This window comes from Buteo buteo, chromosome 12 (genome assembly GCF_964188355.1).
Source record: "Buteo buteo chromosome 12, bButBut1.hap1.1, whole genome shotgun sequence".
Classification (NCBI taxonomy): Eukaryota; Metazoa; Chordata; class Aves; order Accipitriformes; family Accipitridae; genus Buteo; species Buteo buteo.
The window spans coordinates 18,819,758-18,835,922 of NC_134182.1; the positions used below are offsets into that span (position 1 = coordinate 18,819,758).

Sequence of the window (16,165 nt, forward strand, 5' to 3'; positions counted from 1 at the left end):
ATCCAAAAGAAGTCTGAGACTTTTTCACCACAATGTTGTACTAATATTCCTAGTTGGAGGCAAGAACTGTTCTCTCCTTTGTATTTGTTGAGTTCTGAGAATCATGAAAGCCCAGTAAATTATATGTACTAGGCAGTGGCTAGTTACACCTACTCTAATCTCACAGGGATTTTCCCTGTTCTAGGGAATTCCCAGCAGGGAAGAAAGCCAGTTTTGTTCAGTGACTCAAAGAGAACAGACTCAAAGCTAAATTCTATGCCTTTACCTTATATTCCTTTTTATTAAGACACTTTTACATGCAGTATTTCTACTACTATTTTGATACCCCTGATGATCTTCACCTTCTCTTCAGGAGAAAAAATAATGTCTGAGTGTTTCTTTTGATACTATGTAAATGATGGTCATCTTAGATAATGTGGTATCTAATCTAATGTACAAATTCTCTTTCCCTCTGACTTGCCTGATGAGAATATTGTTTTCTTTTTTCTTTCTTTAGAGAAAAATGTTTACATACTTTTCTGTTTTCCTTTCTCATGCACATGCCATTTCTCAGAAACATACTGATACTTTATGCTTTTCTTCAGTATGTCTAATGAGCTAAGTATCCTGTACACTTAATTAAACCTTGGTTACATAGCATTCAGTGTTTTCAACATACAAAGTAGTACCAAGTCAAAGTTTCAACATTGGCTTAGAGCAGTCTGGCTGTACTGCTGCCAGCAAAGGCACTCCTGCTTGTCCCTTCACTCACCTTCTCCTCATTCCTGCAAGTTCTGGCCCACCTTGGCTGCTCTGCTGTACAGTAAATTGGACCAATTTGCTGATCCAAATTAAAGTGACCCTTGGAACAAAAATATTTTGAATTAGGAAGCTCTGTGAGCAATAAAAGCAATGCAAGAGAAGGTGGGAAAATGCTGCTGAGGGGAGGTCATGGTTTTACATCAGCTTAAGCTAACTAATAATACATCTTTATAGTATTTTCATGTGTTGAAAACAATGAGCAGACACTGGTTTGGTGTCAGAAATTGGAAGCAAACTATGATTAATTTCAGGATTAATTTATGCAGATGTTGCTAATATACATCTTTCCCTTTCCCCTCCTTCCTTCTTCAGACTTTCTATCTCTGAATATGATCTAGTCACTGCTTAGATGGGAACTTTTCAAGAAAACCCAGAATACCAGGGAAAGGGCCAGTAATGATTCAGTAAGTTGCGCTTTCACCTCTGATTCAGTGCTTCAACACAGTAGTAAAGGGTTCTGTTCTGTTTCTAATGCCATCCTTCTGAAGGGATGTCTGTATAAAAATACAAATGCTAATCAGCTCTAGCCTCTAAGGGAACTTGTGGCACACACTTACTGGAAGAAAGGGTTGAAGGTACAGCAATGGTGAAATTCTTATGTGTGTACTTTTATTAATCCCAAACCTCTGAAACGTAAGTGGATGTAAGATTCTTCATTTCCCATGAACAAATGTGGGCAGCATTGCTGTGCGCTTTACATTTAAATATTGTTTTCTAAAAACTCAGTTGAAATTCTGAGTGATTATATTCCTTTATTTGTAACCTCCAAGGTATTTCAGGATGCTTCAGTCTGAACTTTCCTCTGTTAATATGATTCAGTAGTACAGTGCACAAGTTGCGAAAGATAGTATATAGCAATTTTATTTCCCATCTAATAACTGTTGCAGGTGTTCAAGTTTAGTTCCTGGTTGTTCATAAGACATGAGAGCTCAATATCCTTTGTACCATTTATCCTCTCAAAGCTGAGCAGAATTTGTCACATAAGCAAAGAGTAGTCTGTTGGATAGCAACTTATATGAGGTTTTTCAGGTCAGTGTTTTCAAATTACATCAAAGTTAGAAATGGCTTTACAAAACATTTTATGTAATAATTCTGAAAGCCTGTGTGACAGGTTTTCTAATTAACTCATTTAGCCTAGTTTTGGAGTAACATGAGCTGTTTCATCACTTTTAGGCTATTTTGAGTATTCTTTGTGGCACCATCAATAAGTCAAGATTTTGTAGGCTTCCTTAATCATACAGATCACTCATCATTGCCTGCTCATAACAGAAGCCTGTAATGCTCATTAAAATTGTCAGATGTGAATCAAAAGTTAGTCTAGTTGCAGAATTAAATGACAAGGGAATAGCATTATATTAGCAAAACCAAAAATTCTTGAACACCTGTTTCAGTGAAAGTGAAACCTCCGGGCTTATATAGAGATCAGTACTCTGAATTTGTTTGATATGGAAAATAAAAATAGGCTTCTGGAGTGAAGAATTGGTGTGAAAGGATTGGCGATCATGCCTGAAATGTAATAAGGTGGGTTTTTTTGTTTACAGTGAGCTACAGGAACTTGCTGCATGTTCTTGTGTAGTCTGTTAGCCTATTTTAAAAACTGGCTAATTATAAATCACTGTTCCAACTTGATCCTTTGCCCTTTGCCTTGTACCTTTCCATCAAACCAATAAAAGAGGTCATCTCCGCGTCTTCAACAAGCTGTTTGATTCCCACAGGCAATTGTTATGCCATGCTGCTTGAAACTTTGAGCCCCAGATTCTGATCTCACCAAGCCTGTTTTTTCACCAGTGCGATTATGATGCTTCCATTGGAGTTGCATGTTGATGCCAACATAACTGAGAGAAGAATCAAGTAATGATCTGGTCACTGTTAAAACAAGAATATGTATAGTTGAATGTACTTCTTGAAAATGCATGTGAACTCAGAGCAGTGCTATTAGCAGATGTCTGCTGGGATGTCATAATTGTTAATCTCTATCTAAAAATATATTAGCTTTTTGTGGAAACAAACTCGATTTAGAATAAGAAATTATCTCTGAAAAACACCCTAAGGAAGGAAAATTATTTGAGACTTGATACCATTTTCATACTGCAGAATTTAAATGAGAAGATACTGTCAGCTAGGGGATTGCGCTGATCTCTACTTTGGGTTTTGCCACTGGCTTCTTGGCTGACCTGAGGCACAAAAAGGCAAAATGACTTGCCTAAGTTTCACACCCACAAAACAGGAATAATGATGTTGTTCTGCTTTTTAAAGTGTAGTGAGATCTGTGGATGAAAGGAATTATACAAGAGCTGCTATTACTATTTCTTACCAAGGCTGGATGGAACAACTATTCTTTGCTGAATGGCACATAATTTTAGAAGTGTGCATGCAGTACCCTGGCACTGGCTGAATAGGAGCTTCCTCAGCTGAGTTTTGTGGCCTTCATCCTCTGGTCCACAACCATCACTAGTTTGGCTTCCAATGCTGAAAATAGCGATAAATTATAGATGTTACCATTAATAAACATTATTTATCTACACTCATTATACCTCGTTCCCTGAAACCTTACAGTTACTCACTGTTGTAAACAACCTGCCAGATGCTGCTGTGGGCAAACAGTTTTAACTTAGCAACCCTTTCCATATATATATATATATATAAGGTACCTATAAGTATACTTCTAAAAAGCTGTTGTATTTTTATTTAAAATGGTGTAAACATTTCCCAATGAAATATTCCTGGCTCTGCCTCTCTGCAAACAAAATGAGTGCCATTAGCTATATGTGTGAGCCTTCTGGGGTTTCTCTGTGGTCACCCCCACAAAATAAACCTGCTGGCTGGGTACCATACCCTCACACTAAAATCTGGGGTGCTCCATTAGTGAGCATCCCTTCTTAGAGTCTGCATCCCTACCTGTATCTCTCTGGAAACTAACTACTGATGAAGCACAGACCTGTAACAACTCCTTCAAAGCAAAAATCTTAATTTCTGGGAGTTCAGGACTTGTTTGGCTTTGCTAGTTTAACTGTAGGTTTTCTTGATTTCCTAATGATCCTAAAACTTTGGACTGATGGATGCTGGAATTGAAAATTAGAAGGGAAAAAATGTTTGCTTTTTCCTGAGAATTTTCAGTAAATCAGGCTGTGTTCTGTCATTAATTCTGTAAGATTTTGCAAACACCAATATGCCCCAGAAGTTGCAGCATAAACTCAGAAAGTAACATACAGGTGTTCTTCATATCCTTTTCAGAAAGCTCTCTGTAGTGATTTGCTAGTGCAGAAGCATGTCACCTTTTTTCTGAAATGGAGGGCTGGCAATTTTGAAGCTGTTGTAAGATTTATTGGTAAAATAATGTTATAAATTGACAAACAGAGCTGAAGTTAATCTCTTCCTCATTAGGGCAGATTCCTCTGCATTCTTTCAGACTCCCCTTCCCCACTCTCTGTTTCTTCCCTGCAGACTTTTGGAAACCTGTCTGACCTAACTGTCATTGTCTGAACAGGTTGTGTAGTACATTGTAGGAGGCCTTCCCTCTACACATGTGAACTTGTTTGTAGCTTAAGAGATAGAAGGAATTACATTTTTAAACCTTGTGCCTGGAATGTATGCCTTGAGGAGGCAGAGATTTTGGTAATCTGAGTGTTGTAAACACAGCTTCAAGCTATGTATTTTAATAGAAGTGGCAAAAGTAAGCAAACATTTTGCATTTGGACAAATTCTTCCACATACATAGTCTCGGTGGTGTCTTTTCTTCCTTTCAACTTTTGCTGGATAGCAAAGCATCTGGTAGGGTTAACAAAATTACAGTTTTGTTTTGTTTTTTCCAAAATTGAAATGAAACCAGAATATACTCCTGATGGGTCTTCACTTGTATTAGTGTATCTGGTTCTGGGCACCCATCCCCAGAAGGATGTAAATGTAATTGGACTGCATTCAAGAAACAACAAAATGCTGGGAAGTTGTAAAGCTTGATTTGTAAGACAAAAACTTAAAAAAGAAAAAAGTTAAATATGTACAGTGTGCCTGAGTGACAGCAGAGGGGAGGAAGGTTTTGATAACGATCTACAATTTTGAGGGGTGTGAACGCCAGCAAAGTGAAAAATTACATAGGGTGGTTCACAAAAGTATAATAAGATGTAATGAAATTAAATGAACAATATGTAAACTTGAGCTGAATGTTACATTAAAACAACATGAGCAGTGAGACCTATAGATTTATTATTTGTCTGTATTGAGTTAGCTCTGGGGAATCCCAGTCAGGGATCAAGTGCTTCTTTTCCTGTAGAAACATGAAACACGAACAAAAGAAATGCAATCCCTCTCTTGAGTAATAAATGAGAAGCTTGACTAGGTGGCATATAAAGAATAAACTTAAACTGGTGGGATGTGGAGTAAAGACCCTGAACGGTCTTTCAAGTCTTTTTTTGGTCTTACTGGCTGGCTGTTGGACCATTTAGGATTATAAGAATGTAATTCTTATGTTGCAGATGCTTGTTATTTTCAGTCACTAATGTATGTAAATATTGCTTTAAATTGGAATAGCCTTACTACGCAATTGCCAAGGGCTGGAGAAACTATCCTTGGACATAAGTTTTTCATTGGTTTTGGTGGGAAAGGAGCCAACCAGTGTGTCCAGTCTGCTCGACTTGGGGCCAAGACCTCACTGATCTGCAAGGTAAGCACTGACTTGCTCTTGGATTACAGCTGAACTAAATGTTCCTGCAAATTCCAGTAAACTTTTAGGTGACTTACAGAAAAGTTGTTGGTTGGGGTTTTTTTTATCCCTCTGTAATTCCCTTTTCTTTTTGTTATTTCACCTATAAATTTAAGCATGAAGGAGGCTGGTTTAAGAACACTGCCAGAACCAAAGACTAGTTGGCTGGAGACCTGGCAGAAATTGCCTATAAAGAAGGATTGCAAAACTTAGACTGTTGTACCGTGGAAAAGAGAATTGGAGGGAATTTGAGATGTTCAAAATTCATGTAATCTTGACTAGCCCCTCCTCTTTATGTTCCCCACTCTTAGAACAATCAGGGCTTCAATGATGACATTCAGGTGCTAGGCATTATAGTCAATATGAAATTTACTTTGTAGGTGATTAAAAATCAGACACTGACAAGCCAGTAACAAATTTGAGAAGAAATATTGAACTTTGTGCTTCAAGGGTTAAATCATTATCTCATTACCTGAAATTAGGATGAGATGTTCATGTCCAAATTCTACAACACTTGCGTGCTTTGGGATTTTTTTTCCCACTTTTCTGAAAGATCTGATATACAGCAGTTCTAAAGACTGGCTCACAGACCATAGGGCTGATTCAGCTTGTCAGATGCTATAGTCTTATAATACTTTTCTTTGATTTTTGTCATTAAACATTATAAGTTTTGAGTGATCATTACTAAGGTTAAGATCAAATTTTCTCTCTCTCTAGCCTTATTGTCTATCCTGTGCTAACTGTAGATGAAACTTCAACTTGACTGGACATATTTTATTGCCATAGCTGGGGGAGGATGTTAGATTTGTTGGATCATTGTCTGTCAGGGATTTTTTGAGAAGAACTGGAAACATTTCAAGGAAGCCTTTCTCACTGGTTTTCCAATCCAATAATTAGGGTAAAGAATGGTAGCTATAAATCTAAATTACACCTGCAAGCATTTCTGTGGGTCATTGTCACTAGTTATTCTTCAGTGTGGTGTGTTTTTTTTTTTATATTGGCAATGTTTGTGCTTCTGTAATATTGTGTATATTTGATTATCTTTGCATTCAAGGATGATCAGATTCAAGTACAAGATGAACTGGCAATGAATTCCCTGCTAACATTTCCTGCTAAATGTTAAAGGGTTTTTTTCCACCGAAAGTGTGAATTTTGTTTTATTTTTTAATGGTCTAGCCTTTGCTCAGTGCATACATGTTTCTGGAAACATTTACATTCCTAATAAAATTTAGCAGTTACTATAATTTCTAATTACTTTCCAAAATCATATTTATGTTATTTCAGTAAAACCTAGTCTTCTTTCTTTCTTTCTGATGTGTATTCATGGGAGAAAAGAAACAGCAAAGAATGACTCTAATATCTATAAATGTTAGCATTTTGTATTATTTTAATTTTAAAAGTTAATATTCACTTTTTAAATTTAATATGCACTTTATAGCCTCACAAAATAGTCTCATCTCATAGCAGTACAGTCTTACATCTGCATAGGTCAATGGGATGTAGCATAAAGTTTCTTGCTGAATAAACTAAGAGTCAGGCAATAATAAACCATTAAAATTCAATTATTTTTACTTTAACAAGTCATCTTAAGTATTCAGTGGTTCTTAAAGCCAGATTGGTCCTCACACACACACTCTGTGCTCAGTACACACTTATGTTTTGGTCATAATTCCCAACATTTTTTATCCAGTACAGGTTGAACAATTGCTTCTAAAATCTGAAGTTCAAGGAATGGAATCAGTATTAATACTAGAGGGACATTCTGCTGAAGTGTGGCAACCTCTCACTAGGACTGTAATTTAGACAGAGGATGTCCTCGAGAAGAGTAGAGGTAGACATCTCAGATCAATTGACAAGGCATTCTTCATACCTTTAAAACACAAAAGAAAGCCAGTGACTATTTGGTGAAGGTTTGAGAGAAGGAGTTTTAGAATGACTTACAGTTATGACTAGAGATGCCACAGAATGCTGTGGATTTTAATGTAAAATCCAAGTACTGAGTTTGAGTAGTGGAAATGCAATCAGCATTCTACTTTCTGCCTGGATGTCTCTGCAAGTGGCTGGTGTTACTCAGGGTTATCAATATGTATCACAGTATCAGTCTTAAACTCCACTCCTCAATTTGCTCAGTACAGTAAAACTATGTATTGATGGAATAGTCGCCACTTCAGAAAGACAAGAAAGACAATTGTTCAGAGAAATGTAAAAGATTACTGTCAGGGAACTAAAAGATCTAAGCAAATAAATTACTTGCCTGTGTTCGTACAAGAACTCTGTTGCAGTACTGAAAACTGCACAGTGGTCTTGAGAGATTCCAAACTCCCCAAGCTACTCTTTTTTTTTTTTTTTTTTTTTTTTGAAGTAGTGGCCATTACCAGAAAAATCTGTTAAACATCCTAGATTAAGATGGTGGAGGGATGTTGGTCTGAAAGACATGTATGTGCTGACAAAAGTCCTGGTTTACTTCTGACAAACAATTTGTAATGATCCTCACAGGACATTGATGTCACTAGCCTGATACTGCGTATGCTAAATTATACTTAAGCCCCAGCTGCATTTGATTCCCATTTAGAAATAGGAAGTGCTGTGTTACCATGCTATGTAGTCTTCTCTCTTTAGATGATATGTAAGCCAAATTTAAGTTAAAGTGCTGTAAGTCTGAATCCTCACTTCATTGTAAGAATATAGCTATATCTCAGATGCAGCCCAGAATATGGTGGATATCTTCAATTGTTTTTTCCTTTTGTATTACTGTCTTATAATTGTTTTTAGTGCCTGTTTAATTCCCTAATGTTGAAAATGAGTAAACACACTCAAGAAGAAAGAACATATAGAATAGATTAAACAAAAAATTGTCAAGAGGTACCTGGTTTTGTTGTAATTAATTTTCAGGTACAAACGAGTTTGATTCTCTAAGGTGCTAGAATTTGAGCTGCTATAATGCCATCCAGCTCCTCTAGCTCCAAATGGAAAACATGATAGTAAGCAGGGAAAACCCAGACTGAAAAATACTGTTGTAATTCCACTCATTCTAATATGCAAACTATATGACCATAATGCTTGTACAAACGGCTATTGTTGTTAAAAGCTCAAGAAAGAAGAAATGCTATTTCAGCACATACGATGTTCTGTGGTCAGCAGACTAAGACATTTAGTTTTGTTTACCCAATAGTCCATCTAGCAGGGTCTGTGCAAAAGCAGAAGATATTTAAAACAATGTTATATAATTTGACATAGTCAGTAAATATGCCTTTAATCTAAAATGAGTCTGATGCCCAATACTTTGTCTTCCTTGGGGATAAAGCCTGAATGGAAAGATAAGCCCTTCAAACACACTAGGATTAACTAGGTTGGGTGCTGATGAACTAACATGGAAAGAAGTATCCAAAAGAAAAGGACCTCCATGGAGACCTCTCCAAGGGCTTCCCTCCAGCACTGAGATGTCTTGCTGTGAGCAAAAGTAGCATGGCTGATCTCAGTTGTTATGACAGTTGAACAATAAGGGATGTCTGTCAGTTATGTAGGACCCAGAGCTGAAGGAAGGAAGTTTCAGTTAAGCTTTTGGAAAATGGTTATGAAATATGCCATTGCTGAAATAACTAAGCAAATCCTGAGATTTGTTGTAGGAGCTTTGTAGCAGTGAGGGAGGGAGAAGGTGATAACCATTAGGTGGAGTGCATTCCAGTAGTACTACTGTTGGGCTGCAGAGGTGAGCGTGACTCCCGTTTAAATTGCAGATGGCTGCAGTCATCCAGCCTAAAGCAGTCGGAAGTTGCAGCTTCTGACAACCCGCCCTGTCTGGCAAACTGGGAGTAGTCAGAGGTACAGAAATGTTCTAATATGCAAACAATGAATAACACAGTGACCAAAGTAAATGTTGTTGGGTTTGGGGGTTTTTTTTCAAGGTACTAGAGGAATGTTCTGTCTGGTTAGGCTCTTTTGACCTAGATTGCCATTGTCCTTTGGTAAAAGACTGGGACCATCCCTAATAATGCTTTAGAAAAATCCCTTATAGATGTTGTAGGAAATGAAAATATGTTTCCAAACATGGTTGTGCAATAGAATATGTGGGGGGAAGGATCATCCATCCATGACACTTCATAGGGTTTGATTGTTGTGATCACTAGCTATTACTCGGGCCTTCTCCAAGCTTTCTAAAGGACTGAGCTCATAAATAGGCAAATTTCTAACGGCAGGCAACAGAGGCAGCTGCTCTGTGCTTCCAGTAACTCAAATACACCGTTAGCTATTTAGTGCTGTTTTATGAGAAGATGGATCAGTACTTGGGGCTTCTTGTGTAATTCCTTCATTGTCTAGACTGTGACCAGGATCTTGATTTGGCTTCTAATATGAAAGGTATTTTTTTTTTCTCTTGCAAAAATATTTCCTGTAGCATTGGTCAGTCTTTGATACCACCCAGATACACAACTTACTCTTGAAAGTGGGAGCACACACTATGCATGCTAAAGACATAGGCTAAAAGTGGTGAATTAAAAGCTATGTTGGCTTTATAAATATATTTTAAATGCTATTTTGACATTAAGCAAGTTATACCATTTTTTTTCTCCATATACCTTATCTCCTTTGTTCAGCTTGTGTAATGTAACAAGAAGAAATGCTTATTAGTCTGAATAAACAGCAAGCAGAATTCTGTTCAGGTAAAAGGATTAGTGGAGCTGAATTTACAAGCTCTTTACCTTGCTGTTAGAAAAACAGTAGAGCGTAGCTTGTAGCTTGACTCCCTAACTCAACTTGATCTGCTGTTGCTGGATAAAGCAAACAAAAAATGTTGAATTTGTAAACAGTGCATTTAGTACTGAAAATTATGGAAATCAGCAATGCCACGTTTATCATCACTTTCTATCCCATAACCACAGTTTGATATTTTTCCACTGAGGAAACTTGAGGTAGAAAATTCAAAATATGAACTGCAATTAAGAAGGACATCAGAGCTGCTATAAATGCTTTCAATCTGAAGCTGAATAATTCAGTACACTTCCAAATTTTAAAATCCCCAGAAAGCTTCAGTGTCAAGGGAACACTGCGGTTGTAAGAGAATGAAATTTGAATATAGTAACATGGGTGTAGGAGGGAGTTTTGTAATATAGGAGGAGAAAACTGCAGAATACTATTCCTATTGTTTATTAATACTATTAATACATTTTTACTATTATTTATTAGTTTCTTATTTGTTTATTAATAAGGCAAAGTGCTGCAAAACAGAAGGTGTTGTATTCAAATTACATTAGATCATTCCAAATTACATTAGATCTGTTGTCTAAAGATGATCTATCTATCCTCTCACCTTTCTGTAGAGAAAACTGATCCTTTTATCTCTTGTATAGGTTGGGAAGGATTCTTTTGGCAATGATTATGTTGAAAATTTGAAGAAGAATGGTATTTCTACAGGTAAAATTTTACTTTAAAGAAACCTTTTGTATTATTTTTAAGCTTTAAAAATTGGTAGTGGAGGGTTTCTTATTTTATGGCCTTACTGGGTATGTTTTACCATTCAGAACTATGCATAATTGTTTTGATGCTTGGCAGGAATGAATGAATGTGGGTGAAAATAGGGGACTTCCAAAATCAGCTGTACCACTAAAAATAAAATTTAATGTTATTACCTCTAAATCTCAGATGGTTACATCAGTGCAAGTCATCTGAAGATAACTTGCTGTTCTGCAGTTGTTGAGGCTGGTATTAATGATGGTAATGCCTGGTGAGAAATTGAAAAATCCAGTCTGATTATTCATTCTCAATTTCATGTTGGGAAGGGAGGGATAGAGTGGAAATGCATTTGTCAACTCAGTACCTTTCAACTCTATTTTGTGAAACTACACATGCAGTCATTTTAGAGGCTGCAGCCGCTGTTTGTTAACACACATACACACAAAAAGCAGTGTGAAAAGGCTTTGGGGAAAAGGCAAAATTAAGTATTCACAATAGTCTAGCATCTTGCACCTTTGTAACCCTAATTCTCTCTCTTGTGTAAATGTATTATTGTGTGCTGCCTAACTACACGATCACATTTTTGTCTACATGACTCTTGTCTCCTTCAGGGTAGGCAAGGATGGACAGATGCAATCACTAAGTGGCAATTCAATGTTCTGTTTATCTTTTCTGTTTAATGTGCAGCCTCAAGCTTCATTTACTGCATTATTCAAATCCTACTTTACATACAGAACTGTCAGTATTTTGTGGGCTTTTTTGTTATGCTTATCAGTATAGCATCTAAATATTTCACAAATGTATATAGAGGTTTATTCATTGCATACCTTCCAACTTACACAGGAAATCAAGCAAGGATACCATAAAAACAGTGTCTGTTAGTGTACAGTTCTAGATCTCTCCAAAGCATACCTCCTTCATGAATAAAGCTATTATAATGCATAGCACTTAATGAAAATGTATGTTCCACAAGGAACCTTAAATCTCATGTTTTCTGATGCTTAATGCTTATCCCAATGCTAAATGTTTAAATGATTGATCTTGCAATCTTAACATAAATTTTTAAATAATCTTTGTAGCAGCAAAAGAAAAGTGTAGGAAAAAAAATTCAGAAATTCCACCATATTGCACTTCATTGATACCTAGATAGATCAACTGAAGGGTTAGAACGTTTAGGTCCAAGGTACCAATTTCTGCTGATTGAGCTAAAAATATCTCATAATGGTGTTAGATTGTCACCCCCTATGTTGATCAGCCGTGGAGGAAGATAGGATGTACTGCTGGTGAGGCTGGTCCGGGATCCCAACTTGCATTCCAAGATTTGGAGGCAAGCGTGATTCAGTGTGCACAGACGTTTTTGCTTAGGACCATCTTATTTCAGTCCCTGGCTTTTCATCTCAGTTTGATCCTTGCCTAGCCTATCCCTGTTGTTATACATAAGGATACTGGGTACTGGATGAAAATCCTTGTCGTAATGCCGGTTCTGCCAACTTTCACATCTTGGATCCTTGTTGTATGTCGTCTTTGTTTACGTTACTCTTCTATTTGCTAACATAGCACCTTACCCCTTTTCTTTCCAATTCCAACCGGTTTGTAATTTTCCCCTTTCCCAATCTTCCTGTCTTTCACAACCTGTTGGCTACCAGTGCTGCTCAGACCATTTAGACCTTTACTGATGTGTTACTCCCTCTCTTACATTTGAACTGGGCAGCTTGCTGCTCATGCTGCTTATTTTCTGCAGAAAGAGCATTGAGAGCACCAAAGACACAAGTTCTCTGCTTTCAATTCCAGTGTGAAGACCTAGCTCATGGTGAAATAACTGCAAGGGAAGTTCTGCTCTGACCCTTGTAGCTCTGAGCTACATAAGGGTACCTCCAGGGTGGGTAACTGCAATACTTTAGCAAAACTGAATGAGCATGATCTTATGTGTTTTTTCAGCCTTGTTCAAATGTAAGCAGTTTTTTAAATTGGCCACAAAAGGCACATCTTGAGAAGGAAGCCAACTTTTGCCCAGCATCAAGTCCATGTTCTAAAATGTTAGAACACCAGAGCTTCTTAAACAAAAGGTCACCAGAATTTGTCTCAAATAAAACAGTAGATTTTTCTCAGATACAGTTCTTGGGAAAAAAAGCCCTCAATTTTTTTGACAGTTTTCTACTACAGTTCTACCTAAAAAAACCCACCTGTCATAGAAAGTTTCAGACCACTGGTTAATATTTGACAAATTTGCTGATAGCTGAGAACAGGTTCTTATAGTAGTAAATATGGAACAATCTTTATAATAGACAGTGCTGCCAGCCTCACTTCTAGTTAATTTATCTGAATAATAATCCAAAGAGGAAACACACAGCCTCACCGCTGCCTTCACAGCACATGTTAATATTACTGCTGAAATGCAAATCTACACAGAATTAAATGCTGTGTTGTTTTAGTATTTTCTTTTTCTCCAGCCTTAACTCTATTGTTTCATTGGATAAAAGAAATATTTCCATGTAGGAGTGCCTGAGAAGGCTGTATAAATAACATGCTTTCTGTAAAGTAGAGATGTAGCCAAATTAAAGGATGTTGGACTCGCATTTCTGTTTTGTGGGTGTAAATTAACACTTTTTGTTGTTGTTAGCTTCTCTGGCATTGTTGCACATGAAAGAGTAATTAGCATTTTTAAATTGCTGGAGGTTATGGGTTCATTTTAGATTTAATTCAATTAAACTGCATCACATGCTATTGGTTGAAAGTAATGTTTTGAACTAATGCATGCTGTAACTTTTCCCTTTCTTAGCATTTGTAGGTCAGACTACAGATGCTGCTACTGGAACTGCTTCAATAATTGTCAACAGTGAAGGTACATTATTTCTACTCTGAATTGTCCTCTTTGTTCTGCCTCTACAGCCATAAAAGAAAACTTTGCCTTATCACTGTTAATTGTGGAATTATTTTTTCTACATCTTTCATTTTTTTCATTATCTTATTCACACTTCGTTGCACTTCCTTTTAATTGCAGGCAGTGTTGTAGGATGAGGTGCCAAAAAGCAGCAGAATCAGATGCTTAGATTAGCAGTGCAATAGTCATAATTCAATCAGCCAGCTGATCTATCTAGTTTTACATTGGCCAGAACACACAGTGTAGCAGAAGATTAAAGCTCTCCTTTTCCACCACAACTTAACTAGCACTTTTACTATGAGGAAGGGGTTTGCCTCCTGAGCACACTAAGTGAGTCATTATGCCCTGAATCAGGAAAAGGAATTGTCCTTAGTATAAGTAGAAGTATTTATGTTCTCTTGTAATATTACCACAATTCTTGATCCCAAGTTGCATCTGTAGGGATGAATACACAGTGAAATGGCATACTTGTTTTTTCTGTGTTAATATTCCTTAGCCTGTGCCTTTGCGCTCATATTGCAGGGGAAGAAGAAAAGAAGATTTGGCTTGTTTTCATATTCTTCTTCAAGATTGCTAAATTATCCTCTGAAAACTTTCTGTTTATCTTTTTGTCAAGCAAGTTGTACAGTTGAAAGCTCTTAGAAGTACATGTGTCTGGATCAAAATTTGAAGCTCAGGACCAATAATGTTTATGGAAACATAACAAATTAAGTGTGATTGGATTAGTTCACTTTTGGTGCAGCTAAGCTTTCATTTGAACAGTTACCACAGCTTAGCTGACACATCATTTTAACAAGCTCCTATGTAACCTGATGGTAGTACGCTGGGCTACAGCTTAAAATGGGAAAGGAAACATGACTATTCACTCCAGGAGCAAACCTGGGAAGGAACTGTGACTAAAGGCAAGTCTACACAGGAACATTCAGGAAAATTAGGCAAATCAGTTGGAGATGTCCGTTTAATTTTCCCTAAGTAAGATTAATCAAAGCCTTGCATGACAGCTTTAATTCAGAAATAAGGTAGCTCTAATACATTGAATAAACTGGATACCTGCCTCTTACTTCCACCTCCTTCTCTTGGTTTGGACCAGCAGGTAAATTACTACAGCAACTCTTAAGAACTTCTTTCTTATGCCACATGCAGTCACTACTCTGGCCATTGTAAATAGGAGAGATGGTGAGAATCCAGTAGCACACTTCCAGGCCTCACTGTTTTGTACATGTAACCATGTTTTACACTAGGTTTGCTGTCCAGAATAGTTGAATAAGTAAGAAGCAGTCTTATTACTTGCCAATTCATATACATGGCCAACTAAGATAAACATGGTCTAAACTTGAATGAACAGAGGATGACCTGTTAAAATTATAACACCGTGAATTTTTCTGCAGGTTAAGGAACAAAACCTTCTTGTGGATCTAAAACCTTTGTAAGTACCAGGAAAGGGAAACTGATTGTTCAGTGCCATGAGGTTCACAATGGGCTCTTACATGTTAGTGTCCATGTGAAGGGTCTTTGTAGTCTTGTGATTCACATAGTGAGATGAATAATGCATAATGGCATGTAGTTTGTTTCTTTCAGAAACTGAAAAATCCTAAATTAAGTTATTGCTGGCCTCAGATTTCATTTAAAATCTAGTAGAAGAGCAAATCTGGTCAGAACTATGCTATAAAGCAAACAGATGCACAGAATTGGTAATGGTTCTGGTTGTTACTTCTCTCTAAAACCATCTGGTGCCTGAATTTAGTAAATTGCAATAAAATAGCAGTACTTATGTGCTTTGCTGTTGCACTATTTTTTTTTTCCTGTAGAAACCTGGCTGATTTGACCTAAACAGGTTTTACAGCACTTTTCAAAGGGGCTTGTCTACACATGCATGTTTTACCACAGTAGTTGTGCTGGCATAGCTGAAACACCACAGCATTCAATGCATGTATGTAAAGTAGTTTCTGCTAGTTCAAATTATACCTGAAAGGGAAGCATTTGAAGCTGGGGCTGGTGATGGTGTTTTGTGTTAAGACAACAAGGGACAAATAAAAAACATCGGTATCATCTCTTTAAATTGGCAAGTTTTAATTGCTGTATTTTCACATACCTAACCTGCACTTCATCTTACCAATTCTTTACAAGCACCAATACTTGAGAAAAATACCAACTCTAATCAGCTTACTAAAATCGCAGGCAGAAGTAGGAGAGATACTCGAGTAGAGGGAGCAGATTATGCTGTATGAGTGAAGAGAGAGGAAAAGAAAGCTGTAGAGAGCAGAGTCAGAGGCGGCTCTGAAGTAAACTTTCCCTGATGTTACCTATGTTTGTCTAGCTGGTGCTGCTGAATTTCT

At 37.1% G+C, this 16,165-nt stretch overlaps 1 protein-coding gene across 4 annotated transcripts in view; it reads left to right on the top strand.

The window, feature by feature from the left end:
• The window catches only part of RBKS (ribokinase), a 70,147-nt gene that overhangs the window by 14,124 nt on the left and 39,858 nt on the right, over positions 1-16,165 (top strand). For 2 of the 4 annotated variants that reach the window (XM_075042889.1, XM_075042890.1), the window contains exons 2-4: positions 5,329-5,461; positions 10,846-10,909; positions 13,728-13,790. In XM_075042889.1, the coding sequence (XP_074898990.1) occupies positions 5,329-5,461; positions 10,846-10,909; positions 13,728-13,790 (260 nt within the window). Of the gene's footprint in view, positions 1-1,113; positions 1,206-5,328; positions 5,462-10,845; positions 10,910-13,727; positions 13,791-16,165 lie in introns of all 4 variants that reach the window. The other 2 variants (XM_075042891.1, XM_075042892.1) reach the window with 2 other exon arrangements.